Below are 11784 nucleotides of genomic sequence, written 5' to 3'. Positions count from 1 at the left end.
TGTTGTTGTTGTTGTTGTTGACCACAACCACAACTGGCTGCATTTTGTTCAATATTCTATTATTTCCTGTTCAATATGGAATCCTGGCATCCAGTCCCTAAAAATTAGACTTCTTTGTGACTCAGATGTTTTTGTTGTTGACAGATTGACAAGCAGCTGGTCAATCGCGAATTTCGGTTTCACTGAAACGGTAGTTCAAAATACAATAAACCTCCTTTCCCGTAATCTCTCCTCCTTTCTACCATTACTTTGTATAATTTCACTTTTTTGCTCGCCACCCGTGGCAATGAGGAAAAAAGGACCACCGCTCGCGGTCTAAGTTTTCTACTAAGTAACTAAGGGTCATAGAGAGAATAACAAGTTTTGAGCACTAGCCCTTTGTACAATTTGTTGAATGAAAAGCATTTGTTTCTTCCACAATTAAGAAAGCTAATTTTGAAAGATATTACCTTATTTAAAGTCTACCTTACTATACTTACTTGACATCGTTAAGTAACTCCTGTGTCACTTTTTTTGCTTTAAATGAATGGCGAGATCCATGCTGGAAATTCATTGTTTTGTATAATCGTCTCAGCCTACGCTGACAGTATTGCCTTGAAATTACAGAAAATATGATTATAATAGGAAGGTTGTTAGTAAGTGTCAGGGGCACAAAATTTGCCTAGGTACTACCGCTAGTTTTACAGCAATATAGGAGAAACATAGAATCAACAGAAATCCCTAGCTGTTTCATTTTCTGCCTACATGTACTTGCTGTTTATGTTACTTATTCACCTTTTTCCTTAGTCTGTCAAGCGAAACGCGCAAGACACGCAAATGACCACGCACGAGACTATTAAAGGCCCTAGATGGGAGAGGCACCAAAAAAGAGAAACTACCACCAAAGCCAGAGAGAATAGTCTTTCACAGTCTAGTGATTTTTTGGCATAAAAGCAGACGGCTAATTAACCGTATCCAATATTGCATAAGTATTGATAGGCCAAACACTTGAAACGTAACCTTAGAGTTTGCTTGAACAACAGAGGTTTTCTTTCCTTTCTTTCTTATGCGTAGGTTATGCAGTGCATAGAGTCAATTTCTTCAGAACTAAGAAGAATCTTTTCTGTTACATGGATTTTCATTTCTCAAATTTTGAATTAAAAATTGTAGACCGCAGTTAAATTTTACACAGAAAGTGAGTATGATTTGCATTAAAATAAACATCAGTGACTATTATTGCTATTTTTTACCTCTGCTTTTTCAGGTCAAACGCACAAAGTTTTTCATTTGAAAGTTTTCATATGCCATTTGAAAATAGTTTTTTATCTTTCGAACACCGTCTCATTTTTTCCATACATGCTATTTAACTGTGGGTTGAGACTTTTGTACTAGTGTAGCATGTGTGCTACTCCACACATGTCATTTCGCACACTAATTTTACTGTGACATAAATAGCGAACATCTTAAAACAAAGGCTTTGGTGTAACAAACAAAGGTACTATGCAGGAACAGTGATACTTTTTGTTTTACTCAATAAATATGCACATATCCATGACATTGCATGCCGTGTCATGACATACGTGCCCATGAAATTACCTTACTCCTCAAAATCCTGTGAAGGGTCAAATTCATTTAAAGCATGGGCCAGGTCTCCAACTGATATTGATGAGCTACTGATGGCAGATGCACATCATCACTTCATAGACCGGCCTATCTACTGGTGCCCTTCACAACTCGCTGCTCGTGGCTCACATACTCACATATTGTGCTGGCTCACAAACTTTTGAGCAAAAGAAAGACTGCTCACAGTCTATCGAAAAATGGGTATTTTTAGTGTCAAAAGTGCAAGAAAGTGAACTAATAACATCCAATAATACAATGTATTAGCTCACTAGCTACTCCAAAATTCAAGTGAAAATAAAGTTTATATTGTTGTTGTTGATGTTGTTGTTGTTGTAATGTAACAAATGGCCACTCCATAAAATCCATATGTAATTTATGCCATGCAAGTTGTACCCAACCTATATGATATGAAATTAAAAGCTTGCTATACCTGTATCTTTGATAGTCTCCATGTCGAAGTCCATGTTGCCCCTGTGCATCTTTAATGATTGGTAGAACTTGATATGAACAACAAGTTAAGCAAAACAAAACATGAATATTAGCATAGGTTCAAGTATTTATTTTATAAAAATGCAAAGTTGGCAAGAGCATTGAATAAAAGACCTTAAAGGATGTAGCAGAATGCACTATTTTTAAGAGGAGATATATGGTCTGGTGCATGCATGCTACTGGTGTACACTGCTAAAAATCTCACATCATTTGGCTCTTATGAACTTATCAAAACTCAGATTGCATCGATATTTGGCAAGAAGTTACAGTTTATAAACAACTTTTCATTGAATATTTTTTTTCTGGTTGTAAGACCAAAATAAAATTAAAATATGAAAAATATGGCTCAAAATGGGACCATTTTTTAACAGCTCACATTACATTAACAGTCCTTTGGAAAAATTTCTCCAGAGAGGTCAGTGACTTATGAGTACTAACTGAACATAATGGCAACATAATGGCAAAACAACATACATCTTCCGCAAATTTTACACTTTCGCTTGAACATCCCCGACAAAAAGCTTGTCGAGCAGATTTTATTCGCATATGATACTAATTTATTTATGTCCCACAAAGATCCTGTCTACCTGGCAGCCTCACTCAATTCCGAACTTAATAAATTATCCACTTAGTTTAAGGTAAACAAACTCTCCTTAAACCTGATGTAAACAAACTTTATGTTATTTAAGCCTAGAAAGAAAAGGAATCATTTTCCAATGCAAATATGCATAAATTAACAGAGAATCGAACAGGTTAAGGAAACGGTCTTCCTCGGTGTAGTCCTCAATGAACATCTGTCTTGGAAACCGCACATTTCTCAAGTAGCTTGTAAAATCTCGAAATCAATAGGAGTCATTAATAGAGCAAGATTTTTTCTACCTAAACCCAGTCTAAAAACTCTTTATTATTGTTTAGTTTATCCTTATCTTCATTATTGTATTATTGTCTGGGGATCTACGTACAAAACCAATCTTCGCCGTCTTGTCTCTTTGCAAAAGCGAGTTATCAGAATTATTTCTAAATCAACTTTTGATTCTCATTCAGACCCTATTTTCAAAGAATTAGAGCTACTAAAACTTTCCGATATTAGACAACTAGAATTGGGTAAACTTATGTTTTCTCTTACAGGGTTGTCGTTAAGATTTCGAGTGGCCGGGTAAATACAACAAGTAGGCGGCGAATCAAACACCTAGGAGTTTCTTTTGGTTCTAATTTTCTTCTATTTTCCAATAAAAGTAGCCGGGGGTCACACTCATAGTGACCAGGGGAAATCCCCGGCCCCCAGCTCTTAATGACAGCCCTGCTCTTAACCATTCTCTTTTGCCTTCAATGTTCAACAATTATTTTTCTTTAAACAAACAAGTCCATAGCTATGGAGTATGCCACTAGATACTCGAACAATTTTTACCTTCCTTTTTGTAGAAAACACCTTTGTAAATTTTCTGTCAGTTTCCAAGGACCTACTTATTATAACTCTATAGAAAATGATATTAAAGAATCTAATTCTCTCCACTTATTCAAAACGAAATTGAAGAAAAAATTATATATGAATTATTAGTTATAAATCTTGTAGTAAATAGTTATCTTTCTTCACATGTAAGATATTATTTTTATACTTATTGTTACATGTACCATACTTTATATTTTGTCAAGTCAGTCTATGTAATTAGTTAATTTATACTTACCTTCATTGTATTTTACTTTCGATCCTGGCCTTACTGTTACCGTTAACTTTATTTTTACACTGAAGGAACCCAATGTCTATAAGCCTCATCATGTTTCTTTTTGGGCTTCCACGCCACTTTCATTTGCTTTTGTGTAATTGTCTTGTTTTATCGTCATTTGTATTATTTTTGTGGTAAAATCAAATAAAGTTACAAAGTTAAAGTTAAAGTTTAGGGCATTTTTAGAAAGATGTTTTGTCTACATCCGATCTCTGTGCAGTGCGAATGTCAATTTAAAAGATTGGTTTTGATTGACTTTCTTTTGTTGTTAAGAGGAGAAAAAAAAATTTTTGGAATGCTCACAAGTTATACCTTCCTTATAGACTAACTGTTAAGACTTCGGGAAACCCATTTTTACGCTAAGATCAAATATCTAAGGTTAGAAAGCACTTTTTAACATAAAAATTCGTAAACCGTGCTTGGACCAAAAATTGGATTCTAGAGTGTGCTTTGGCACAAAGATTTTGTGCCTAAAATGTGCATAAGATGTGGATAAAGTGTGCATTTTAGTTTTGAAAAGCATACCTTACTTGTGCCTAAGTCGTGCCCAGACTGTGCCTAATCTCAGTGTACAAGTTGGGCCAAAATATTGAGTCACTTGGAAAATCGTGTCCAGCCTATGGAGCTCCACAGCGAAAGAAAAGTGCCCACAGCAATTATGTCAGTTTTAAGGTTTGCGAAGTCTAGAAACACGGTCTGACAACCTTTTTATCCCCTAATAAGAAATAGCATGACTCAGAATATGGTTAGAGACAGCAGGGAAAACCCCGACAAACAACAAACTGGAATCTTAAACAGGTTAGCATATTTAATTAAATAAGTGCTCAGCTCAATTACATGTTGATTTAATTTCATCGATTTAAGAATTTCACTGATGTTCTCAGGAGGGCAGATTTGCATTCAAAAAAAAGAATTTACTCGTGATATGACTTATAAAATGAAAACAAAAAAATTGATTGCACACCAATGAGTTTTGAAGCAAAATTGTCACATGCACATCTCATTGATTATTATAAGATCAAAGCTTAATTTGTTAACAGAGCCAGAAAACAAAAACAAACAAGCAGCTTGAATTCTTTTACTACTAAGTGTAAACTCTACCTTTTAAGTTAGAGAAATATTTTTAAAAAGCAGCTGCATTTTTCATTAAAAAAACAACACGCGTTGGCATGAAGGTTTCAAATTACCACTTTTCATGTTATTATGCAAATTCAGGCCAATTTTACTGCGATCGCAAAAAGTATTTTCTACTACTTTTATTGGCTATTTTTGCGCCTTACTTCTTAAGCTTTGCTTTTGTTATTATGGCTTCAACTTTCTTTCACGATTTCCTTCAGAAACAAAAGAAAGCTCTATAAAATTGCATGGTAATCTAAAAGGTTCAGACCATATATCGCATGTGAATTTCCACTTTATCCTTAGAGTAAACACGGACTGTCAAAGAATACTTTAATTTTCCCAACTTTCGCCACTGCTCAAAACTTTCACTTTCTATACCTCTAACTGTATCGTGTTTGATCCGAATTATTTTTATAATTCATACCAAGTTTGTTCTTTTTTCCACGTTGGGTTACAAAGATTTTCAAGAAAGTGCCCACCATGGAATATTTGTGCCAAAACTGTGCCTAAAATGTGCCTTAGCAATATTTAAAACGTGCCTTAACTGTGCCTTAAGTGTGCTTAATCTGTGGCTTTGCATGTTTTTTTCCCGTGCTTTGGCACAAAAACCGTGCCTTTTCTTGAGCACGAATCGTGCATAAGGCACGGTGTTACGCTCGTGTACACCAGTAGCGTGTGCCAAGCCATATGCTTTTTGCCTCACTACTCTGATAAATTATTTTAAGACACAACTTCCCATAAGGTTAATGAAATACCTTCAGATGAAACATTTTCATAAAATTTTGATTTTTGGTTCATATTGTGATCTTTATCAGAAAGAAAGAAACATTGCAAAAGATAAGATATTGGCAGAGAAATGACAGTGCTTTGTTTCAACCGGAAATAAAAACTGCTCTTTTGATTGACAGCCCTTAGGTGTTTTTCGTGGGAATTTCCATGGCCAGTGGATGAATAACAAGAAGAAGTCTTGCTTGCTTGGAGATTAGATAAGAGACAAGACACTCTTAGAGTGTTAACTCTAGGTTGCTTATATAGAGATTACAGAGGATAAGAAATGAGGAGGAGATAAATTCTTAAGGGGTCAGTGTGCACCTAGGCATAGGTTACACAGTAACTACTAACTGCCTAATGGTACATAGAAAACTCAGACTAAACGTAAACTGGGAAAAGATTATAGTTCAATCGTTATTACAGTTTATAAATCTAAAGTGAAAATTTCCAATGATTTCTAGGCAATTATGCTTTAATTTCAAACAATCTCCCACAATCAAAGGTTTGTAATTAGTTTTGTTACTTATCTATTTATTTTTGAGCTTACTGACTTATAGATAGTAACACTTTATGCTATCGTCTGTGAATGAATGAATAAATTAATGAATGTACTTGACCATTTCTATTTTTCTCATATATGCAGTAACGGGTAACTTTCGGAGCCAAAGGGACTGGTTTTAATACCTGCTACTTCCCTTTTTCTTTTTACTCTGTTTTATAATGCACTGTTATGACAAGGAGAATATGAGACTGATGTTCTTAAGGCTTTTTAGAAAGGTTAAATAGGATATTATACTGTGTTACTTAAAAAACATAAAATTAATTAATGTAAGGTGCTTGCGTCAGTAAGGAATGGTCTTTCAAATATCATGTCCACCTCATGTTCTACGGTGACCACAATTCTTATGCAGTACCAAATTCGTGTCCTCTAACTTTCTTCCTTCATATCTACTCTACTTTAAATGACCATTGCTATTCTACATGCAGTGCATGACATATCTAACAGCTTAACACCTACTGACATATCTCATTTATTTACTGCCCAATCTTGTATTTCTTCTCATAGTACACAATCGCCTACAAGAGATGATTACTATGTTAAACATTCAATCAAAATTAAACAAACAAAGTACCACGTTGGTCTTTTTCAAGACATGGTGTCAAAATCTGGAAAAGTCTACCTTGTGAAATGCGTCACATGTCCAAAAATAAATTTTAAGATCAATGTCCATGATGCTTTACTCCAAATACTTACAGAAGAAAATAATTGTATTACTTTACCCGCCTTAATAACAAAAATTTCTTGAAAACTCAACTTCTTACATTTGCATTTCTTTTACTTTAAAATACACATTATTGTAAACTTAATTTAATTTATTTTTGCTCTTTCTCTCTAGTCTTCCTTGTGAGCTATATATATCAATATATAAATTATTATGAGTAACCACTACTTGCCTCGACTAGCTAACTGCCAACTATGGGCAGTGGATATTGCTTGTAAAATTTGAAATGATAATTAATTAATATTACAGGAAACGTGCTTTGTTTAGACTTATGATAATCCTCAAATTGGTTTTAAGCCAAATTAATTTTTTTTCCATTTCTATCCACTCCTAATTGCTTAATGCATTGATTGAGTTTTACTAGTAATGAATATTTTTTAATCATTGATAGTATTAAACATTGAAAATCACAATATGGGAAAATGCAAACACAAATCGGTCACTTTTACTACGTAAACATTTAATTGAAATGTCACAAATTTGCATAATTTCAAAACAACTGGCATTTTTTAAATTTCATCTTATGGTAAATTCGTTACAACATTAGTGTGCTTAATCTTGGCAAGAAATTCAGGGGTTTCATTAAGCATCGGAGATCGGAGAATTCTCCGTCAAATACAGATAATTCGCCCGCAAAATTTCAATGAAGAATGGCTATTTTTTATTCAGACGAATCTGACTTGGATACATCATGTAAAAAGAAATTATTCCCAGAAATGCATAATTTTAGCGCTTAGCCACTTGCTTTACATTCCTAAATAAATAACAAATACATAAAGACCGTATTAGACGGTTTCCTGAAGCATGGAGAGTTGACTGTATGCTCAACGCTTTTTTATTTGCACGCAAAAAATTATTAAACAAGTAAATACTAATGAAACAAAACGTGAACCAAAATAAAGTACATGATGAACAAATCATAGTGGCAAAGTTACTACAAGAAATGTTTAAGCGATAAGAATCAAGTCCCCTTATGAATAAAAAGAACGATTTCTTTGTGAACTGCTATGGAAATAAATTTGGCAATGTCTACCGTATATAAATGACAGAGTATCAAACTACTATGAAGCAAATGCAAATTTTGAGATTTTTATATTTTAATGATGTCTTCTAAAACGGCACATTATAAATTGTAACTGCAGAGAAAACAAAGAAGAAAGATTCATCGATACTCAACAAAAATAGTCTATTAAACTAGACATGCAATGTTTTGCGCTGAGAGCAAGTATTTGTTTAAATGTGTTCCATCTAGTGCAAGCACATGTGTCAAAGACAGAGGCGGGAAAGGTTTCTCACCTCTCGTGCTTTCACTATTGAAAACATCCTTACAATATTGAATTGAAGTTAAAGCATATTGAGAATTATTTCATTTTCACTCTTTGGTATGTTTGGTATTATTTTAATAAGATAGATCTACATGTCACAACTATAGAAATGTGTAACAGGGTTAGAAGTTGATCATATTTTAACAATATGCCTGTTATTTCAAAGAAAATTTTTTTTGAAACCATGTAGAGGTATGCAGTGCTTTTCTTCGGCAGCTACGGGAAATAAAATTTGCTATCCGACAATGTGAAAAGCCATCTCAGCAGGGTTTAAAATGCAAAATTTTCAGGCTCATTTTCAAGCTCTTTCTGGGAAAGGGCTTTGCTCTTTCAAAATATTCTCCTGCTACTTTACACTATTCTCCTGCTACTGCAATTCTTAATGAAACCCCTGAAATTACAATAGTCCTAGAACCGTATTTGTAAAAGATTTAGTGTGCCTGTGCCCGTTGAACCAACCACTCATTCTAAAGCACTTATACAACATAAAAAACAGTGACAAAAAGTTCATGTGCCGATTAGAAGTACTCACTACACAATGTAAGTGCCTTGAAGAATGATTTTGTTTTGCAAGCACATGGTTTTTTTACAGACTATTCATTGCCAGTAAGCTCATGTCCTCTCAAAGGTCTATTCTGTTCATCATGAGCAGTATATTAATCTTATAATTTTGTGGTTAATTTAAAAAAATTGATAATAGCATAATAAAGATTATTCTTATTCCTATTCAGTAATTTCAAATTGTACAATAAAACTTCTGCAGTTGTCCTTTATCCTCTCTCTGCCGTAACCTCTCTTCTTTTTACCATTTATTTTTTTGCTCGCTGGGCATGGCTCTGAGGAAAGAAGGACAACAGCTCACAGTCTATGCAAGCAACTATTTCCTTTCAAAAAAAACTGGCAATTTTGTGACTAAAGCGGGGAAGAAAGTGAGAAAGAGACTCAAATTAACTTTCACTGAAGGTTTTATTATCTTTAGTTGTCTTTTTCAAAGTGCCTGGAACTAAAATAACTAGCCACCTCTAGTTGTTTTGCCTGTATATGTGATGATTCAGCAGTTTTGGGCACAAGTATTGTTTTGTCAACTGACCTGGGTGTCCAGTCACAGACACTAAGAGCTAGTACTTATTTGTTATTTAAATAAATAAACAAACGGACGACAATCGAATAGTATCCCATGATGCATTTTTCCAGAAGCATCACGCAATATTGCAGTCATGGCAGATTTCATCGTGAAATAAGATCATTTTCTCGTCAACTTTTTTCTCATTTGTGTTCCAGTAAAAGTAAGAAAATTGTGTTATTTTGTTATTTGACATGATTTCTCCGGTTAGCAATGGCTTAAGAGCGAAGTTTTCACATAGAAACATTTAAAATCATTGTTGCGCTTAGTCTTCGCATCACAAAGTATTCAGTGACCCACAACAATTTCACGATTTTTTGGATTATGATGAAGTCTCCCAAATGTGGACCTCAGCCAGCAAAATGAAGTCCTCAATATTGTACAGGCTAAGAAGTACCCAGAAGTACCCACATTTTTTATGACTTTTTTATCGACCAAAGATGGCTGAAATTTTGTATCTTTTATCACATCTCAACGCCATGTGTGATAATATATGTGTAAAGCCTGCTGAAGGCTACAATCTGTTGGGTGCTTTCAAGAGCACTTTATGCCGAAGCAATCACTTTGTATTTTCAAAGTGGTTATTTTTAAAAGGAATTTGACTATAATTATTTTAATAAGAACAAGGAGCGGTGAATAATGCCATGGGTTTCAGTGAGATAGGAACCCTGCAACAAAGGTGCCACGCAGCATGAAAGTGGCACAATGTTAAACAAGCCTGCTCAGAATTTGAAAAAGAAATAACACAAAACTTTATTTATTCAAAAGAACAGATCAGTATTCTGGCCAGGAAATTTCCTTGAAGATTACTTGAGTCAATACCGGATTGATTGTGGTTTGGAGGATTGTTTGTTGCATCAATAGGTTAAATTTTATTTGTAACCGCTGTTGTAAACTGAGCTCCTTTGAGCGCGATGCTGTAATAAATCCTCCTTTGGTAATGAGTTTCACAGCATAGCGGCTGTTTTGTTGGAGCTACTTTTTAGATCAGTTCAAGGTTTTCAGTTCTCCTAGTGAACCTTATCAGTTGCCGAGTCTCATACTTTGTGTTTGTAGTTGCGACCGAGCGCACAAGTAGTTCTCGACAGATCATTGAAACCCGTGTAAAACCCTTCTTAGTCAAAGTAACGCTGAATTCTCCTTTAAAGCACAGTGAATATAAGCCAACTCGATAATCTCAAAAGCACGAAGCTGCTGGACCGACATGTTTCGAAACCATCCACATCAAGCACTGCGATGTTCATTTCGCGCGTTGTGAAGATTACTGGTCATGATATGTCACGTACACAGTGATAATATAACATGAAACGAGGTGCATCATGGGATACTATTCGATCGTTGTCTGATAAATAAATAAATAAATAATAAATAAGTACTAGCCCTTAGTGTCTGTGACTGGACACCCACATCGGTTGACAAAACAATAATAGGTACAATTTCTGCACAGCCCCATTTGTTTGTCACGCAAGCAGCAATTATTTCATACTATTTTACTTCAAAAAGTTATCAAAAATGTCATGAATAGAGGCATGGGCACCGTGACGTCAGCGGCAAACCAGTAACTACAGAAACTTAAACAACAGTATTTAAACATGGTTGATACGCCAGCCCTTCGAACGTTGATTTCAATAAATATCCTATCAAACTCGAAAACAAGTAAAAATAAGTTATCTTGAATATAATAAATTGGGTAATCATTATGAGAAAGTAGACTCTAATGAGGACACGTCAGTACCGTGGGAAGACGCAGAGACCTGTAGCTAGCTGATAAAACACCATTAATGAGAAGACTATAAATAAACTTCAGTATAACAAAACATTTGCTACAAATGTAAAAAGGATACTTTCTAAAGTTAATGAAATCTGTTGACTTTCATGTTCCTTTGTTGCTTCGTCCGCACTGTTTTCCATTTCATAGTCCACATGAATTGATTCACCTTCCACCGCCATGTTGAAAAGGAAGAAACGCTAAGTGTTCTGGGATATATCAGACTCGTACCCAGACGTCAACCTCGTTTCCAGGGAACGAGAAGACCCTGGGGGCAAGGTTGGCTGTCTCTACAGAACAGCAGGCTGACAGCAGCAAGCGGTTTCTAGTAGCCTGAGATCATGCCCTCTCCCTATTATCCCTAGGTTTCTAGAGGCACGCGAGGCTCACTCACCTCATTGAGAAAGCTATGACTTTAGGACCTTATGGTATAAATAGAGGTGATGAACTTAATTAGTGACATTAATCTTTTTACTACCCTATCATTTTCTCTTTGCTATGTATTCAAATCTCGCATATGTAACTTTCACGCTTTTATCTGTATTCATTTTCCTTTCTTAGCTCCCGTTGAAGGTTTGAG

General features: G+C 34.9%; 1 protein-coding gene across 1 annotated transcript in view; it reads right to left on the bottom strand.

Annotated features, from left to right (window-relative positions):
- LOC140940135 (signal recognition particle subunit SRP68-like) overlaps window positions 1-11398 on the bottom strand; it is a 53384-nt gene extending 41986 nt beyond the window's left edge. The window contains exons 1-3 of the mRNA XM_073389032.1: window positions 11281-11398; window positions 2033-2099; window positions 480-593 (exon numbers count right to left, since the gene is read on the bottom strand). Coding sequence (XP_073245133.1) covers window positions 480-593; window positions 2033-2099; window positions 11281-11386 — 287 coding nt within the window. The 5' untranslated portion in view covers window positions 11387-11398. The remainder of the gene's footprint in view (window positions 1-479; window positions 594-2032; window positions 2100-11280) is intronic.
- Between the last annotated feature and the right edge of the window lie 386 nt (window positions 11399-11784).

This window comes from Porites lutea, chromosome 6, assembly GCF_958299795.1.
Source record: "Porites lutea chromosome 6, jaPorLute2.1, whole genome shotgun sequence".
Classification (NCBI taxonomy): Eukaryota; Metazoa; Cnidaria; class Anthozoa; order Scleractinia; family Poritidae; genus Porites; species Porites lutea.
Note: the sequence above shows the minus strand (reverse complement) of the source record. Positions and strands in the feature narration are given on the sequence as shown.